Source organism: Nelusetta ayraudi, unplaced genomic scaffold (assembly GCF_046127955.1).
Source record: "Nelusetta ayraudi isolate G7.1 ecotype Tasmania unplaced genomic scaffold, CSIRO-AGI_Nayr_v1 ptg000006l, whole genome shotgun sequence".
Classification (NCBI taxonomy): Eukaryota; Metazoa; Chordata; class Actinopteri; order Tetraodontiformes; family Monacanthidae; genus Nelusetta; species Nelusetta ayraudi.
In genome coordinates, this window is record NW_027466056.1 from 3,344,485 (window position 1) to 3,364,757 (window position 20,273).

A 20,273-nucleotide genomic window follows, 5' to 3' on the forward strand; every position below is an offset into this window, starting at 1 on the left:
CACTGGGGGTGGTGGGGAGGTAACAATGGCGGTAAAAATTCCAGAGGAGAAGATTGTTGTGGTGCAAGGCAGCAGGTGAGCCGGCCGGGATCTATTTAGGATTATTATTTATGATTATTATCATCGTCATTACCATTTGAATGGCCGATCTGCAAGTTTTGCAGGGTCTTGGCTTCAATCCGTCCCTCCTCCTGTGAATTTGTCACCGCGCTTCCTCCACAATCCCCCCCACCACCCCAAAAGGTCAGCAAGCGTCTGAGCAAACAATTTGTCGTGGCAGCGGCGGTGGCGGCGGCGGCAGCCACCATTAATAATTGAACGACCCTCCCGGACCACCGACTCTCTCTCTCTCTCTCACACACACACACACACACACACACACACACACACACACACACACACACACACACACACAACGAGGGAGAATTCAGGTTTTTTTTTCTCTTCCTTTCACCCCTGGAAGACGCTAAATTATTCAACCGCAGGGACGAATGTGGACTGTCTGGGCCTCTCAACCTCAATATGGGGGGTGGGGGGGTCCACAATTAATACACAATAAAGTGCGTGGTGGTGGTGGGGGTAAGACAGGTGTGCCGCATCGATCGGCGCGGTGCGTTTAAGTACCAACTGCGAGGAGCCCCGCGGAGATGAACACATCGTCTCCAGATAAAAAATAATCATAAAAAAAAATAAAAACCACAGCCTCAGGAAGTGAACCAGCATCTATCTACTCTCCGCCCACCAGGCACAGCTGTTAGCTCAATAAAAAGAGAAAAAAATGGGAGGAGGGGTTGTGGTGGTGGTGGGGTGTTATGGCATCATAATGCGCAGCATCAGTAAGACCCCCCCCCCACACACACACACACACACACACACTCGTCAATCTATAACCAATTCTGAGAGGCCATAATCAGCGCCACCGGCTCCCTGATGATGATGATGATGATGATGATTATTATTATTATTTATTAGATAACTGTCCAAAAAAATGACTTATTCCATGTGTGATATGTGGGTGTTTTCCCCCCAATGTAAATAGAATTCAGGTCCTGCTCATTTCCATCATGACTCTTCAAACTGTCAACATGTACATCACCTAAATAAAAAAACAACAATAAAGCCTCTAAACCTATCACCAGTACTGATGACTTTAAGACAAAAAGTGGAAATCAACACTGATTTATCGTCATTATTATTATTATTATTATTATTATTATTATTATTATTATTTCTAGTGCACAGCTGTTAGTAAGACAGATCTTTGTTTTGCAGTTTAGGTTTGGCGATCAATTTAATTTTAATCGTGCAGGAAATAATACACACATTTGCATCGATCATCCACCATTCCATCCATCCATTCCATTGAAAACAGTGGAACGTAGTGGCAGTGTTGTACACAGTCTGTTGTTTCTCAGCGAGCCCCGTGCACCATGACATTTTCTCCCACCCCACTTTTCTATTAAATCGTCATCAAGGACAGTTCAACTCCGGACAACAACTGACACCGTTACCTGATTATTATTATTATTTATTTTTAAATGTCTGCGATTAAAATTCAGCTTGTCAATGTTTTTTTTATTTTTTTTATTATTAATATTATTATCATCATTATTATTATTTGAACTTAAAGCACACGGTAGAGCAGCATAAAGCCTGAGCTCCGGGGCTCGTCCCAGGCTAACGCTTCCAGCACCAGGGGCGAGGAGGAACCGCTCGCTGCTGCACATTACGAGGCAAGAACCGGCGGATGCGGCTGGGGCCTGGAACTTATCGAGTTTATGCGCAATTTGTATTCATTTATATATTTATTTAGTCATTTATTTATTTTTAACACGGCCGCTGTGGTGGTTGTCTCGGCGGCTAAAGCTAACGACCATTATTATCACCTGGCGCTGCTAACGCCGGAGAGAGAAGGAAGAGGAGGAGGAAGAGAAGAAGAAAAAGAAGAAAGACCCGGACAAACACCGCTGTTACGCACTAGCAAAGAGGGGATGTTTACTGCTAACTAGCTCCGGAGCTAAAGCATAGCCGCCCCGGTGAACAACAGCAACCACCAGCACCACCAACCACCACAACTCTATCCGAATCAGCGAGCGCTGGACAGCTGCTACGCTGCCGTGTAGTTGCCTTACCGGGGTTGTCGGATTTCAGGGGGGTCGATGCGCGGCAGTAGTCCCCACCGAGGCTGAAGTCACTGGTGCGGGCGGAGCGGAGCAGTGTTGGTGGTGGCGGCGGAGTCAGCAGCAGCAGCAGGCAGCAGCGGGCTGGTGGGGGGAGTAGGAGGGGAAGAGAGGGCTGCTGCTGGTGGTGGTGGGGTAGAGGGAGCAGTGCGTCAGCTCCTTACGTCCGATGCGTAAAGGGGTGGGAGGGTGTGTTGAAAATATGTCACGTCTCTTTGCCGTCGCGGGATGTCTTGCGTCGCGGCGGTGGTGGTAATAACCGCGTAGCGACGGCAAGTCTGGCTCTGACTGTCTCCCAACATGGTTCATAAGAACGATTCAGCACCGTCCTCACCCGTATAGCTGAAGAAGGGAAAGTTTTTTTCTGACGAGAACGAGTAACGGCGAAATCCTATTGGGCCGCAACCGCGCTGTCTGGTGATACAAAACGAGTGAACCTTAAAAAAGATTTTCACCGCGAAACTTTCAGTTGTGTTTTCAGTCCAGTGACGGTGCCATTGGGTCCGCCTTGTCTCTGGGTAGGATAGATAGCCACACACGCAGATATACTTTCAATGTTTTTACGTGCTTTCTGTCTTCGTTATAATCGATTAACAGCACTCGGGACGGTCTCGAAAGAACGAATACACGTGGTCATGTCGATAATTCCACTATTGCAACGGAAGTCTGCCTACTGATATCTATCAAATGTTTACAAAAGCAACGTGTTAGTGTAAATAAGATTCGAAACTTCTTTTTTTTTTTTTTTTTTGCACAAGTGTCAGCGGTGTATCCGAAATAATGTGCCATTACTGAGGCAACTTGCACTTAGTGTGTATATGCGGCCGTGCTTTTATTTTTGTAAGTCAGCTTTGCAACTTCCGGTCAGTTACGTCCCCTTTCGTGCCTTAAAGTCGCGCGAGGCGAAACGTGACTCAGCTTTCATTAAAATTAGTTGTTCGACGCCAAATTGTTCATTAGTGTGTCGTTGTCACTCGTAGCAACAAATATCTCCACTTATTCCCAAATTAGTTTAAGAAAATACAGTGTATTACGCTTCTAAAAACGTAATTAATTGAAACATAATTCCAACTGTTAATTGGAATTATGTTTCCAATTGATATGAGTTCAGTGACGCAGGTAACTTGCCTGTCAATGTTAAGCGTTAAAACGCTTTTGCTTGACTATAAATGTATTGTTTGTAGGGTTTCAATTAGTCTTTTGAAGATTAACTAAACCTTTATTTATTTATTTATTTTATTATTAATTTTTTTAAATTTGTCCTTTTGCTTCGAGAAGCTACTATTTTACTGCATGATAATTTGTGTAGAGGTTGGCCTTACTGTGCTGTTGGTGTTTATCAGCCGCAATTAAGGAGCCTCTAAATTAAAAAAAAAAAAAAAAAACAAGTCAAGAATTGTCACAATGGTAATGGTAAATTATTTGGGTCAGGGTTTTATAATTGTAAATATGCACATTAATTGGTTGTTTTTTGTTTTTCCCCCCCCAATTGTTCTATTGAACCAGGACCAAGAAACTGACGAGAAGCTGCTAATGGAAGCCGATAGTCGCGGGCTCCAGGCCTCGACCTCTCGCTGTGACGCAAGATGGTCGCAGGAACTGTCGGGCCTCCCTCCCAAGCTCCTGCAGCGTCTGATGCCTTTCCAGAGGGAGGGGGTGGAATTTGCCTTGTCCAGGAATGGAAGGTGAGCAGATCGCAGTGAATCACCACCTTACACCGCTCGTTTCATGGACACCCTCATTTTTTGGGTTATAGTCTTTTGAAATGTGAATGTGAAGGGTTATTTGGATTATTTTTTTAAAAACGATCAAGTTTAAGATAAAGACAAAGGTCAGTTTGCAACTTTGGAACTGAGCTAAGTCATTAAGCCGATACACCAGTTTTTAATGGACACTTTTGAGGACATCAAAGTCCCTCCCTGGTTCTCATCTCCTCTTCACGCCCTCTGCTTCCAATCCACTCTTGCCGTGTGCCAACATTGATTTTTTTTCAGCTGCAAGGATGCTCCCAATTAAAAACCCACCTGAAATGCACGTGGTGCCATTGACTTCTCGTGTGCCAGCCCTTACAAAAAAAGTAGCCAACGCAGTAAGGAAAAACAGTGGCCATGAAGGGGGTTTGGGTCTTAAAATGTAATAGCAGGATGCTGCTGTGATTGCATGTTGATGCATTGCAACAATACACCTCTGAGAGAAGGAGCGCTACCGCAGGTCATTCCTGCATGCAGCCATCACGCTGCGCAATCGCACACAATAGAACAACCACTTTTTTCAGATACAGACAAAAAAAAATTACAAAAATAAATGAAACAATACATTAGACAAAACTGATCATAAAAATCATAATTTATTTTTAGTTTTTTATACTTATTTAGTTATGTAAATAACGTATATATTTTATTTCTTTTTAATTCACTCTTTGCACCAGTTTTAATTCTATTTGCACCACTTGCACTGCTGTTGTACCAGGCAAAGTTCCACAATGTGGAATAAATGAAGGTCTTCTTCTTCTTCTTCTTCTTCTTCTTCTTCTTCTTCTTCTTCTTCTTCTTCTTACCTCTTTCGGTCTTCATTTTGGAATTTTTCTTTGTGCCTATTTTAAGGACAGTGTTCGCTCGGTCCTCGTCGTTTCAAAGATCCCAGACGAGGAAGTCATAAAAAGTCACGGGCCAGGTTGTGTCTTTGAAAACAATTACCGGCTCCCTGGAAGCTTCTCCATTGACCCCGGAGTTGGCCCGGCGGTGGGCTGCATTGGGGTCCTTCCTCCTGGTGCGGCGACCAGTCGATTGCGCGCTCGCGTCGGCGAAGGTCAGCAAAGAGGCGACCGATCAGGGCGCCTCCGCTGTGATGCCGAGTGTTCGCATCGATCCGGTGGGGGTGTGTGTGGGGGTGGGGGCGCCGGGTTGCTACAAGGATAGGTCAGGAGTTCAATTGGCTCTTGCCGCACTGTGTGCACAGTTACCTCAGTCAATTGGCGTCGGGGTGACAGCGAGAGCAGGGCGGGAGAGGCCTTAACGCGAGATACTTTAAATCAAGGGCGTCAAACTCAAACACACAATGGGGACAAAACTAAGAACTTGGACAAAGTCTTGGGCCAACATTGATATTTATTGAAAAAAAATCTTCCTCTAGGTAGAACAGTGAACCTTTTTTATATGGACCCCAAACAAGATTGGCTTCAACACTGAACATGAAACAAGCAAAGTTTAATACGAAACAATAAATAACTTAACATCGCACTTACGTCTTTTTGCATTTGCAGCCTTCTGATTTAAATTTCAACAGTAACTCTTTTCCACGGGCTAATAATACATCTAAAAATAAAATAACAACGATAAACCCATTCACTAATCTAATATCCTTCAATGAACATGCAACCTTTCAAGCCCACGCCTTGGAGTAGCAAGAAAAAGTGCGTAAAGAAAACTATAAGAATGACTTATAGTCTGTTAATGTAAGTAGGCTGCCAGAATACCAGCAGAGCATTCTGGGATTTGTAGTATGAGTGCTACATGTGCTGTATAATGCAGGTGGGCAAGCTCTAGTAGTGATTTAATACTGCCTCACAGGCCAAGTATAATTATACTGCGGGCCAAATTTGGTCCACTGGCCAGAGTTTTACACCTGTGCTTTAAATAGGCTGAACCCCAAACATCTTGTTTTCTGCTCATTAACATTACATTACAAAATATTTTCTACACTCGCTATGCTATTCATTTCTAGAAACGAATAGGACTGCGGTTGAAAATTAGTCCCTGGCTAACACCGGAATGTAAATTAATGTGCATTATCCTCTTCAAATAAATAAATAAATAAATAAATGTCTTCAGGTCACAACACGTTTTAACCATTACAATGTTTTGCAGTGCCTATTTTTCTTACACGTCTGTTTCGATTTAATAACGCACAATACTATCAGAATAAAATTAAATCAAAATCATATTAAGGGCATTACGAAGGAAAACTTTAAGGTTCAATATGAAATGTTTAAGAAATAAGGAAGTGGAAGCTGATTCCTTTTGACTTTTTCTTTTTTGTTTCATTTTTTTGCTGTTGTTTTTTAACATAGATCTAAAGTAGACCCCAGAGAGTGACTTGGCTGTGCAGACACTGGATAAAAGGGACTCATTATTTCCGTTCCGGCAACATGTTTTTTTATTGAAAGAAAGCCGCCTCGCCTCGCCTCGCCACAGCTGAGGTATCGACAGAAGAGCCGTAGCAATGCGAAAGATACTTTGACATTATTACACAGCAAGCGTTTTCATATGGAATCACAGGAGTGCCAAAATTAAAAATAAATAAATAAATAAATGTAGAAACAGAAGTACAAGGGTTTATTTTGTCATTGCTTTTTCCCTTTTGGTATTGTAAAACACAAATGGAAAAAAACTTTTCTTTGCCTTTTCTTTTGCCTTTGCCTTTTCCTTTTGCAAATGGAAAAGGAAAAGGCAAAAGCAAAGTCCTTTTCCTTGTGCCTTTGCCTCTACTGAATGGACTGGACTGACTAAGCGACAGAAGGAAGTACACTACATGTATTTTGACTGGCAAAAGGCGGAAAAATATAAAGGGACTACGTGGAGGAATTGAGGGGAGGTGTTCAGAAACGACTTTTAACAATAGCTCAGATGGTCAAAAACGCATGTAGTGTGTACTTCCTTTTGTCGCTAAGTTAACGTCACTTTCCTTCAGCCAAGCTCGGAACAATCAGGTATTCACTACTAATCCTGGTCTGAAAACCCCCGTCCAACGGCATTTGATTGACAACCCAGTCCATTCGGTAAAGGAAAAGACCAAAGGAAAAGGCAAAGGCAAAAAATGTAGTCATTGTTTTTTCCATTTGTGTTTTACAATGCCAAAAGGGAAAAAGCAATGACAAAATAAACTCTTGTACTTCTATTTCTACATTTATTTATTTATTTATTTATTTATTTTAATTTTGGCACTCCTGTGATTCCATATTTTCATTCCTTTACTTCCGTTTCGACTGGCACGGTGGCATTTCACTGCACTTCCAAGGCCCAGAGTAACTCGTCTCGGCCGCTCATGGCTTCATAAGCAGCTGCCAGCGAGGCCAGTAGGGCGCCGTCTGATTTGTCAAATACGCTGTCATACCAAGGTGTCAAACTCTGGCCCGTGGGCCAAATTTGTCCCAAAGTGTAATATTTATATATTTGGCCCACAAGGCCAATACAAGATCACTACTAAAGCTACTGGCCCGCAGCTATTATACAGCACATGTAACTGCTAATACTACAAATCCCAGAATGCTCGGCTGGCATTTTGGCACATCAATCAGGACAGGACGTTCATTGAAGGATATTATTATTAATTAATTGCTTTATTGTTATTTTCCTTTTACATGTATTATTTGCCTGTGGAAAAAGGTTACTGTTGAAATTAAACTCAGAAGGCAGCAAATAAAAAAGAGGCATTCGGTTTTAATTTACCATCTATCCATCCATTTTCCATAAACGCGTCTTCCCGAGCTCAGGGTCATGGGGGTCTGCTGGAGCCTATCCCAGCTGTCATAGGGTGAAGGCAGGGTCTGGACAGTTCATTTATTTTGATGAGTTGGGTTTTTTTTTATTATTATAATTCAATTTTGCATGTCTGCAATATTAAGTTATTCATATTGTGTAGTAGAGATTTGTTTGTTCCATATTGAGGTTGTTTGGGTCCACATAAAAGGTTCACTGTTACATCTGGAGGAAGATTTTTTTTTCAAGAAATAGCAATGTTGACCCGAGACTTTGTCCAAGTTTTACATTTTGGCCCAACTGTGTGTTTGAGTTTGACACCCCTGTGTGTAGTACAAAGTCACTCACTGCAGCTGGAGAAGTTTTCTGCGGTCGTCTGTGACGTCAGCAAGGTGTGGCATTTAGAGCAGGTGATAGCGGCTGCAGTAAACGCTGCATGAATAAATCAAAAAAGAAAGAAAGAAACGAGAGCGCGGGGAAGCTTTGTGTGAGGACCAGACAGCTGTTGGCGTCCGTGAACGTTGACATTTTGGTAACGCCGACACCAAGCACATCATCTATCTCAGGTTGGGCAAACTACGGCCCCGGGGGGGCCATATACGTCCCGTTAAGCTTTTTAATCCGGCCCGCTTGAACTTGAAGAAATTATATCAATGGTCTGTAAGCCATAAAATAGCTGGATTTCATCAGTTTTTTTCCAGTGTTTTAAGAGTCGTTTCAATAAAGCAACAAAAACACTGCATCCATCTGCTCCTGCTCCATCCTCCAGTTAAAATTTAGAACCCATGGTGGACCCACCAGTCAAAAAGTTTGCCCACCCCTACGCTATCTTCTCCTCATCCTGAGCGCTAAACACTGTCTAATCGGAAGCAGAAGTGGATTCACAGCCAAATGATGGCATGTTTTTGTAGCCGGCAGTTGTTTGCATTCTCATGCGGACGGCGAATGGCAATTTTCATTGACTGTAATCTGAATTTTTCTTTTCTTTTTTCCCCGCATCATCGCCCCCTGCTGCGCCTCAGCTCATTGAAGAAACAGTAGCGTTTCAGAAAAGACGAAGTTAAGGCAAGGAAATGGGAGGAAAAAAAGCCAAGCCAACATTAGAAAAGAAATGGATAAATAAACAGCAGCAGCCTGGTGTTATAAAATAAGCCCCCCTGAAATGCAGCGGGCATCACAGACTGATGACGGATATCGGAGCTGCGTGGGAGGACCGTGGGTGGAATTCTTTCCTCTCCTCTCCTAAATATCCTCTCTCTTTCTCTCTCTCTTTCTCTCTCTCTGCCTCTCTCTCTCTTTCTCTCTCTTTTTAAATCTGGCAGTCATTGTGTCTTTTTTTTTTTTTTTTACCCCCCTCACATCCAGAGCATCAAGGGTAGCGAACCAAAGCGTCAAATGTTTGCTGCAATTCAAATAGTTATGGAGCCTGCCCGCTGAAAACGCTTCCTGTGTGGGAGAGTGGGCGGTTGAGTTTTATGAAGTTATTCAAGGTGCCGGCGCAGGAGAAGTTGCAGTTGCGGAGCCATAACAACAACAATAACAATAATAATTTTTCAGAAAAAAAAACCCTATGGCGTGCAGCTCAATTGCTTTTATTTGGGGTATAAAAAAAAAATTGTCCAAATTGTTGTATGTATGTATGTATGTGTGCGTTTATAAGCTTGCAAGGATAACGCAGGTCATTGTGGAAGAGATAACATCCAGGCAGGGGTGTCGAACTCAAACACAGTGGGGCCAAAATTTCAAATTCGGACAAAGTTGTGAGCCAACGTTGATATTTATTGAAAAAAATCTTCCTCCAGATAGAACAGTGAACCTTTTTGATTGACGTCCCAAAATACCAGCAGAGCATTCTGGGATTTGTAGTGTTCATGTTCAACGAAATAGCTGCGGAACAGCTACAAACAACCTGTCAACTCTTATTGCACATTCTAGTGTTTTTCTTCATTGATTGGTCAACAATTCAATATTAATACTGGACGTGAACAAATGCGTGAGTAACTGCTATGAAAAGTAGGAGGTGTTGGATTGAAGAAGCTCTCCAACTTCCTCCTCCTCCTCCTCCCTTTGGAACATGTAGATTGTGAAATTGCACAGAGGTGATGTACTAATGCAGGCGAGTTCAGTCTACAGCCTGGGGCCATATGCGGCCCGTGAAGATTTCTAAACCGGCCCTCTGATCTTGAAGAAATGATATTAATAGTAATCCATTTTTTCAGTGTTTTAAGAGTCATTTCAATAAAGAGCTAAATTCCATTGGCCTTAAAAAACACATATTTTGTTGCGCTTTTACTTTTGTTCATTTTCAAATGACATTAAAGCGCGTTTTCTGCACATCCCATGATATATTTTTTCCTCCTTTTGAGGTGGGTCACCGAAACACTCCATCCATCTGCTGCTGCTCCGGCCCCCCTCTGTCATATTTTGGAAGCCATTGTGGCTCCACCTGTCACAAAGTTTGCCCAGCCCTGCAGTAATATGTTACTAAACATGCGTGTTCGAAATAAACTAAACCATAACCATGGAAATCGGAAGCTCGTCTGCGGCTGTGCTAATCTGAAGTGGCCTTTGAGACCCACTAGGGGGCCTTGTACAAATAAAATGGCACCGAGCGAGCCGGCCTTCATCGTCGAGACTCTGTTTTTCTCGCGAGGGGAGCTTCATATCAGCAGGCAGCGCGTCTGGCAGGATGTCGGCACACAGCTTTTTATTATTATTTTCCATTTTAGCTTTTTGTTTGTTGTTGTTTCAAGAGAGTTGACAAAGAAAATGTAATTTTTTTTTTCACCAGCGTCAGTACCGTCGCGCGATGTCCACATTCCCCCTTGACCTGGCCGCCGTCCATCCCCAATGTAAATACGATGAGAGCGCTGCTGTTGTTTATTTATTTATTAATAGAAAGGCCAAGCTTTGCAGGATGAGAGGAAGTCTATGCACTGTACTCTTGATGGTAAATGGACTGCACTTTAGATAGAACTTTCCAGCACCTTCACGGTTCCCCTTAAGCACTTTACAATGGCCTTTCATTCACACATGCACACACACATTCATACACCCATGGGTGGCTGCTGCCATGAAAGGCACTGCCAGCCCCATTGGGTGCAATTAGGGTTCAGTGTCTTGCCCAAGGACACTTCAGACGTGTTCAGTTGAAGCCAGGATTTGAACCGCCAACCCTTCCATCGTCAATTCACAGCCCACTCTACCAAATGAGCCACAGCTGATGAGTTTTCTTACTCTGCGGAACAAAGAAAAAAGTTGTCTGACTGATTGAAATCGTAGTGATCGCACCACAAAAAGGGTCCGAACCCCCCCCCCCCAACCGAATAGATTCAATCAATCAACTCTGCTGGTCTTTTCCTCTTCTTCTTCTTCTTTGCAAAAAGCCTGCGTCTCTTCAAGCACGTTTCCTCTTTCGGAGATACAGGATAAAGGATCAGGATGGTGACTAAACTTGGAAAGGCGCTTGGGGGGAGGAGAGGGGTGGTGTTCAAGTGTGAGCTTGGAGGGGGTAGGGGGGCACCTGAGGCCGTAATGCGGGGTGATTAGTCAGTGGGCACGCCTCCACGCCAGGCAGCGGAGTCGTGTTATATTTACTGGGCCGCTCCAGCACGGAGGAACCTGCTCAAGAGAAACTTTCAAACGCGAAAAAAAGTGTTACACAACGGCGTTCCACTTTAAAGTGCTGCGAAAATACTTTTTTGTTGTACCTGAACATATCCCAGTAAATATAAACTCTCAGGGAATTAAGAACATCATTGTGGTTTTTTTTCTCTCCCCCCCCCCTTTCTCTTTTCCATTTTTTCCCCCTTTTTTTCTCATTGTGGTTTCAACGGATGCCTTATTGCCTTGTGCCCTTGTGTATTTCGGCGGGATCGCTGTGATAAACATTATTGATCACTTACATTTATTTCCACAAGCGACTCTTTCTTTCTTTCTCTTTTTCTCCATCTCTCCTTCTTCTTCTTCTTCTCCTCACCTTGAGCCGGCAGACGAATGAGGCCGTCGGTCACTCATCGCGATTGCGCACTCTTGGCTAATGGTTCGAGGCTTTTTCCACGCATATTCCCCGGAAAAGAAAAACTTTCTGCGCGGGAAAGCAAAAAGTCCAGGTGTTTTGCTGCCATCGTGGCCAGAAGCCCCCCTCACCCCTCCCCCAACCAACCCCCCGCCCAACCCCCACCCGCCTCCCTCTATTTTCAGCAGCGCCATCGAGAGTCTCTTGATAGATTGGGGTTAGAGGGAAGCGGCGCCGCTGCCGAGCCAAAACTCATCGGCCTACATAGAGGAAGTCAGACCCTTTTTTCAGATCTCCTGCCTTCCGCCGAGCTCGCAGTCAAACCCAAAACAGAGCAAAGGCTGCTCTCCAAACCCCAAGCTTTATTTTTTATTTTATTTATTTATTTTTTATTTTTTGCAGCGCCAACCTTTAATGGTGGGCGAGAAGATTGAGGTTCAGACCGTTGCCAGGGGGTCAAAGCCATCAAAGTGGCTTTGGCCCCAGCTTTCCCTCCTTACTCTGGGCTCGGGCTCTCGTGGCTTTGGGAGATAACATTGGTGGCGATGGCGGCGGCAGGGGCGATGCCGTTGACGGGCGGCGGCAAGCGCCCACAGCCCCCGCAGCCGTCAGGACGACGGCCGGGTTATTTAAAGTGGGATGATTAATGCGTGCAGAAATGGCATGCACCTGCCTGAGCCTCGCTGCCGTCCCCCGTGTGTGTGTCTGCGCATATGTGTGTGTGTGGGAAGTGAGTGCATGTGTATGTACGCAAGCATCTCCACGTTTTTGTGCGCTTGGCACCATACTTCATTTTTCTTTCATTTTTTCTGCATCTGTTTGCATATCTTTGCTTTTGTGTGCATTTTCATTTTTTTTTTATTATTGTTTAAAAAAAATTTGCCCATGTGCGTATTGCACGGGCTGGCAATTAGAGATGGGGGGAAGAAGAAAGAAAGAAAAAAATCACCAGTGGCAAAAGGGTGCACATTAATCATGCTCCTCCAAAAAGAGAGAAGAGGGAGGGAGGGAGGGAGAGGAGGGAGAGGAGGAGTAGGGGGGCTGTTGGGGGAGAGAGGGAGGGGGGAGGGAGACAGGTGGAGTCGGAGGCGTTCAGAGGCTCCGTTGGCTCTGACACAATGTTGGAAGCATTTATGAAGAAGCAAGGTTACGACAATAGAGCTCCAACCCCTGAACCCAGCGGGCGGAGCTTCAACACCTCCCCCCCATTGTTGCTTATTCAGTCGGTGGCTTAAGAAGCGAGTCAGCAGGTGAGATGCTGCCTTACCAAGGAAGAAGGTAGTTCACGGCATAGGTGTCAAACTCTGGCCCATGGCCCAAATTTGGCCCACACTGTAGTTATATTTTGCTTACAAAATCACTACTAGAGCTGTTGGCCGGCCGGGGGGAAAAAGTCATCTCACTTATTGTTATCACACTCTTGTTACAATTCATTAATGTGCCATTTGAAAAGGTTGACGCGACACTTCTGACGGATTTCTGGGAATTGATTTGAGGAATGTGTCGTACTTAATTTAATGCATTGAGGAAAAACACATGAAATCGTTAGCTGGACTCACCTTCAGTGAGTCAAACCAGTTGACCCGACCGATTCAATTCGTTCACTCACACTCCTACTAAAAAAAGATTTAATTCAGATCAATGATGTAATCGTTCAGAATGACGTTGATGGCAAAATAAAATGCGGGTCTCACCGGGTCGTTGATCGATCCCCAACATTAGTGACAGAAGCCTCCTGCTAGTTGAACGAGCAGAACTGTTTAACTACCGAGATGACAAGGCTCCGTCTGCATTGAGGTTTCTGCGGGAGGTCGCAAGACGGACGCGAGACGGTTATTTTCGCTGATGTAACGTCGGATTAATAAGCCGTCACCGCCGCCCCGATAAATTAATTTTACCGTTTTGACGGAAGACTGTAGCCCGTTAGTGATGAAACGCCGGCTGCTCGACCACAGATAGCGCTTTGCGGAACCTTGCAGGCTAAAATATGTGGGCGGAACAGATCAATCAACTCCAAAAAATCTCACTAAAAACGTAATTTTTTAAAACTTTTTCTCAGTTAAAATAAGTTAATGAATACATACAGTTCCCTCGAACAGCTGGATTGCTGAGGTTTCAAACCCAAAATCTTGCTAATCCAATAGAACGTGTTGGGGCGGGGTGGCAAAGAAGGAAACACAGGAAGTGAGCGCTACCCTAGCTAACGCTAACAGGATTAGCTCACGGGTTATCGCAACCGAATCAGACTTTCCGTCAGTCAGTCTCAAATTTGATTGGCTCCCCTCGATTGCCTCCAACCGAAGGTTTCGTCCAATCCTGCAAGTTTTTATTCCTCCGCTCTCTCCTAATGTCCCTTTAGCTCACTGGATCTATGACACAAATCCAGCAGATTCGGAAAACATTGGACCTGGCGTGCCGGGTTTTCTTCTTCTTCTTCTTCTTCTTTAATAAAGCAGCAGGAACAGGAAGAGTAACAGCATTAGCTTGTTTTTGTTTTGCCGGGGAATCGACGATCGCTGAACTGGGCCGCGTTGAGGGGTGGTGGTGTAGGCAGGGGGGCTACAAACACACCATTTATATTATATTATACAACAGCAGCAGCTTTCGTTGCTGTGTGAAGTTTTGGGGCAACGACCTTAATGAGTAGTCACTGGACGCAATATACGATCAGAGAAGAAGAAGAAGAAGAATTGTCCGTCGTGTTCGTCCGTAAGTGCTTGAGGAGTCGGGTTGCGACAGGAAGGGCACAAAAGCCGGACAATCTTCTTCATCAGCCGCCGCCGCCGCCGCCGTGCCCTTGAGTAACCCTTGTTGCTAGCCCTTGTTGCCTTGAATCCCTTATCTGCAAAAGCTCGTCTGACGAAGCGCTCTCTGTTTTCCCTGTGCTCCACAGATGTATGATTGCCGATGAGGTAAGCACGCACGCACGCGCACAAGCATATGCATGCACACACATACACACACACACACACACACACACACCTGCTCAGAATTTCTCCACCAAAAAACACTAACTTTGCTGCATTCCTTCCAGATGGTTTTGTCGACCCTGTTTCAAACATTCCCTCGCGTCTAATTGCTTCTGACACCAGAATCATTCCGGAACCTCTGTTAGCCCCCACCCCCCCTCCCCCCCCAAGCCTTATTACTTGTTTTCCTCCCTGGTCCAGATGGGTCTGGGGAAGACGGTGCAGGCCATCGCCATCGCCAACGCCTACAGGCAGGAGTGGCCCCTCCTGGTGGTGGCGCCCTCGTCCATGCGGTACCCCTGGGTGGAGGAGCTGGAGAGGTGGATCCCCGAGCTTCAGCCTGGTGACATCAACCTGGTTGAGAGCAAGAGCCACACCATGTATGTATATATATATATATATTTATATATATATGTTAGGGCTGTCGAAGTTAACGTGTTAATAACGCGTTAACTTAAACTCCTTTTAACGACACAAATTTTTTGTAACACGCGATGAATGCCTGGTTCACACCAAAGGGTGGAAGCACCGTGAAGCACCGCAGCCCTCCTATTTAGACGCATTTCTCCGCGACAGTCGAAAAGCGCTTCTGCTCAGCTGTTGTTGCGAAACGGAGCGTAGCCCACTTCCTTTCAGCGCCCTTGTTAACCAAAGGTGACGTTCACACCAGACTTCCGCGGCCGGCTCGAGTCGTGCAGTGATCGTTTCGGCGTCTGGTCTATTTTGTGCCCGAGCCGCGAGTGATTACGTCAAGATGGACAGGAAGTCACTCAAAGAAACATGAGAGAATACGGTTAATTTTCAAAATAAAGCAATTTTCAAAGTAAAATACCGCGATTGACAAATGCGATCATATTCGTGTACATTATATTTGTCAGTATCTAGTATCAGAATGTGAGAGAGATGAAACAAACACACACACACACACACACACACACACACACACACACACACACACACACACACACACACAGTTTAAGTATGTAATTGTTTTGGAATGTTCCAATGAAAATAAAAATATAATATTTCCACAATGGAGAGGACAATAATAATTGTTGTAGTATAAGAAACACAAAAGATATCTTTATTGTGTTTTAAAAAAAAATTGCACTTAATTTGCAATTTATCGCGAGTTAACTCAGGACACTAATGCAATTAATCACAATTTAAAATTTTAATCGGCTGAAAAAAATTGGAGAGGACAATAATAATTCCTTTGTGGAAATATTATATTTTTTATTTTCATTGGAGCATTCCAAAAACAATTATTTACTAAAACTGTCTAGATACTCTCCTAAACTAAACCTCAAACCTTGAGGTATTCCCAAGCCAAAGCTCCTAACCATTAAGGTTTACAAATAAAACAATTATTTTTTTATTGGCAAATTCACTGTGTGCCCCTTCATCGCTTGTGTGTGTGCATGTGTGTGTATGTTTGTGTGTTTGTTTCATCTCTCTCGCACTCTACTAGATACTGACAAATATAATGTACACAAATATGATCACGTTTGTCAATTGCGGTATTTTATTTTGAAAATTGCTTTTATTTTGAAAATTAACCGAATTCTCTTGTGTTTCTTTGAGTGACTTCCAGTCCAGCTTGACACGGATTGCTCGCTGGTTGCTCACAAAATAGACCAGACGCCGAAACGATCGCAGCACGACTCGAGCCGGCCGCGGAGTCTGAACAAAACCATCGGTGAACAAGGGCGCCGAAAGGAAGCGGGCTCCGTTCCACGGCTATTCGTGGCCAGTGAACCCAGCCACATACATGACACGGAGAAGTAGAGGGAGTTGTCTGAACAGGAGGGCTGCGGCTCGCGCTTTGCGGCGCTTCCTCCTCTGGTGTGAACCAGGCATTAATCGCGCTTTAAAAAAGTAGTGCCGTTAAAAGACGTTTGAATTAACTTGTTATTAACGCATTAATTTTGACACACACTTGTGTGTGTGTGTGTGTGTGTGTGTGTGTGTGTGTGTGTGTGTGTGTGCATACATCTTCAAATAAACCAACAAAGAAGAAGCTGGACATGGTATCCAGGTTTGGGTGCGCAGGCCACTATAGCTCACGGGCAAGGTCAGGAGGGGGAGGAACAGTATAAGAGCACCCCAATCTAACATGTAACCACTTGACGTCGCTCTCGCTTCTTCAGAATCTCCAAATATTACACACAGGTCCTGTATTGTTCACATTATTATTTGTTACATTATATACCATTGAAAAGCACCATTTTTTTCCTTGCGTTTACAGCCTTCTGTTCGGTGTCAGCCCCCTTTGTGACATCTCAAAGAGTGGATTTCTCATATCTATTGTGCTTGAGCGCGAGCCTCAGAAGCAGCACCAGATGTGAAAATGAGATTTTTAGGGTTTTTTTCTCATTTCCGGGGGCAGCTCACCGGCAGACTGCTGAGAAATGTTACTGTTAGAACACGCTGTTTAGGTGGATTCTTTTTTTTTTTTTTGCTTAACACGGAACCTTTGAAAGGTAACCGCAGGTTTTTCAGGTTTTCACAATTCCGCTGCCAACTGACGTCGGGGGAGTGATTGAAAGTCCTCTGTCTGACGGAACGCTAAGTCCAATATTCTCCACGCTACTCTTTTGCTGCTTTCTATTCCTGGGGGAAATATGTGCTTCCGTAGCGTCTAAGTCCTCCAATATTCAGCAGCTAATTGCAAAGTTCTCACTGTTCAGCTAGTATGATTTAAGCTGTGTTTCCATTACACCTAGAAAACACCCAAATATCGCAATAAAAAACTGATAATGGAAAGACTTAAGCTTTGGCATACCTCTCAAATATGGCTAAAAGGTTTTCACGCTCTCATGACGTGTCGATATAGGGGTATGTCACAAAAGTCTAATGGAAACACTTTTTTTGCATTTACACGTCACTGGAAGTGACGTGTGATGGGGTCACATGACCACCAGTGACTTCAAGTGAAAATGGCTGGACAAGATTTTATGAGAATTACGGCTTATGCACTTCACACCATTCAATGGAAACACCTGCAAATCGCAAGTGTACTTTGTCGAAATTTCAGAAATATTGATTTTATTTTGCAAAAACTGCAATGGAAACCCAACTGTATATATATATATATATATATATATATATATATATATATATATATATATATATATATGAGAATATGAGAATGATGTGATCATTTTTCTTTTGTGTGTGTGGATTCTTAATATGAACAAACTTCTCCATTAATATTACAGTATTGCAGCGCGTTGCAAGCGAATATAAGAAAAAAATAATTCATGGTTATTAATCCGATAAAATGCCTCTCAAGCTTCACACAGTTCAACTGGGCCAACAAGTTCAACGCTGTTTTGCTCCAGAAAGATCCTGCGGTTTCAGTGAAAAGGTTTTTAAGTATGATAATTATTGCGAGTATTAAAAAAAAAAGCAGCCTGACAGCTCAAATGATCTCATGACACATCGACTGCTGTGAGCTGAAACACAGCAAACGAGACGCATCATCCCCTCAGGCTCAGTGTCCATATTGTTTTCTTTATGCTAACTAGCTTGTGGCTTTAAAAAAGCCTCCAGAACAGACTAATGAGAGGAAATTAAATAAGTGCAGTCCAATTTGCTTTTATTGTCAGCCTCATCTCGAGTGGCCCAAAGTGGAGCTAGAACGGTCACCATTTTGCCACTAGGTGTCGTCGTTTTGCTCCTTCACCAACTTAAAACAAAGTGACGCATAGGAGTCCTGTCTCTATCATGTTATTTCGTCAAACTTTTACTTATGACTATCAAACTTATACATATAATTATCAAGTAAACCATGACATCATTTCATGATAATTTTCGTGTTAGAACATGAAACTATCACCTTATTTTGTCATAATTTTCACTTTACAGTGTGAAATTATCACGTTATTTCGGGATAATTTTCACTTTATAATGTGAAACTATCACGTTGTTTTGTTCCTTCACCAACTAAAACAAAACGGCTAGCTGCACGCACCTATGCCAAGGAGTCCCGTCTCCGTTTTTTGTTTTTTTCCTGTGACGCGAATCAGGTTTGCATTAGTGCTGGCGCGTAGCTATCACGTCCCCGTCCCCGCGGAGGTCGTGACGCGGCTAGCTAGCTAGCCAGCTAGCTGCGCGCATGGTGAATACAGTTTTCCCCTTTTTGTCTGATGAAGCTGAGAATCACACGCAGCTCTTTGTTATTATTACAGCTTTCCTTTCCTTGATGAGAGTAAAAAAAAAAGAAAAGAAAGAAAGTTACCCGCTGCCAAACGTCTCACTTTGACAGCTGAGCGCCGCAGGTGCCAGCCCGCTCACGTCAACACAATGCAAAGATTCTCTGCCGCTGAGGGCAAATCTCGCACCTTCCGTCTCCCTAGTCGCTAATCAAAAGGCCTCCGTGCGTGCGCGCTTGCGTACATGCGTGTGTGCCTGCGTGCGTTATTGTAATTAAGTTTAACTTTTCTCTTTAACGAGCAGCAGCAGCAGCGCTGATTTCTTGCTGTCCAGCTCAGCTGCCCACACGCGCACACTATAACGCACCTGAAAGGAGACGGAATAGAAATGTGATCACTCGCACTCGGGGCCCCAGTGTAACGGGCGAAAGGGTCGGCCTGACAAATTTAATCTCAAAGTGTCCCTCGGTGTCAGCAGCCGCGTTCGGGGCTGTCGAAAGGACAGCCGATGATTCAGTGCAGGAAGTGGGGGAAACGCTGAGACCATTGATTCAGGTTAGCTGCGTCGAAAGCAGCAAACCTTTCTTCTTGTCATCTCAACTTTGCGTGTGTTTTTTTTTTTTTTTTTTTTTTTTTGTGCCAATGAAACAAACTTTCTGCATCTGCGGCTCGGGAGGGGAGGTGAAATGAAGCCCAGCAGCTCCTCGTTGCAGATGAGGCGCAAAGAGGTTGTGAAAGCCTTCTGGGAAGGAAAGAGGGTGTCGGAGTCGGGAGGGGCGTCCTTGAACTGGATGTGTTAATGACTCAAACGGTTTTTGAGACAGCAACGGAGGAAAAGACAATTACGCCGCGCCTCTTCCTGCGTTAGCGAGCGGGCTCAGTCTGGCGAGGCGCGTCAGCAGCGGCACCTCGACTTTGCTCCGGCGCCAGTGAGAGGTGTCAGATTGGCTGGTCGGTTGGTCGGTTGCTTTTTTTTTTATTTTTATTTTTTAACAGAAGCACATTGTTGATAAGAAAACACATTTTAATGTGATAATTTTCACGTTTTAACATGAAACTATCACGTTAATTAATTAAACTGTCACGTAATTTTGTCAAACGTTCACGTTATAATGTGAAAATTGTCGCAAAATAACGTGATAAGTTTCACGTTTTTACTTGATGAGTAATTGATAATTTCATGTTGTAACGTGAAATTTTCATGTTGTTTCATCAAATTTCATATTATAATGTGAAAATTGTCACGTAAAAACGTGAAATTATTATGTGTCATGTTTTTACGTGATAATTTTCATATAACATGAAACTATCACATGATATATATGATTTTTCAAATCATTTATGTTTTTGTAAATTTATTTTTGAAATGTCAACGTTTTCACCATTGAAAATATTTTAGTAAAATTACAGTCATTTTTAAAATTATTATGATACAATCAAGCTAACTAAATATTTTCATATAGTTTTATGGC

The 20,273-nt window shown here is 43.6% G+C and overlaps 2 protein-coding genes across 7 annotated transcripts in view; one reads left to right on the forward strand and one right to left on the reverse strand.

Annotated features, from left to right (window-relative positions):
• LOC142881563 (R3H domain-containing protein 1-like) overlaps positions 1–2,281 on the reverse strand; it is a 41,262-nt gene extending 38,981 nt beyond the window's left edge. For 4 of the 6 annotated variants that reach the window (XM_076015950.1, XM_076015958.1, XM_076015935.1 and 1 more), the window contains exon 1: positions 2,133–2,280. The gene's annotated coding sequence lies outside the window, so the exon portion shown is untranslated. Of the gene's footprint in view, positions 1–2,132 lie in introns of all 6 variants that reach the window. The other 2 variants (XR_012925603.1, XM_076015945.1) reach the window with 1 other exon arrangement.
• Positions 2,282–2,381: 100 nt separating this feature from the next.
• zranb3 (zinc finger, RAN-binding domain containing 3) overlaps positions 2,382–20,273 on the forward strand; it is a 74,855-nt gene continuing 56,963 nt past the window's right edge. Inside the window, exons 1-5 of the mRNA XM_076015853.1 lie at positions 2,382–2,698; positions 3,524–3,587; positions 3,687–3,865; positions 14,569–14,587; positions 14,846–15,024. Coding sequence (XP_075871968.1) covers positions 3,585–3,587; positions 3,687–3,865; positions 14,569–14,587; positions 14,846–15,024 — 380 coding nt within the window. The 5' untranslated portion in view covers positions 2,382–2,698; positions 3,524–3,584. The remainder of the gene's footprint in view (positions 2,699–3,523; positions 3,588–3,686; positions 3,866–14,568; positions 14,588–14,845; positions 15,025–20,273) is intronic.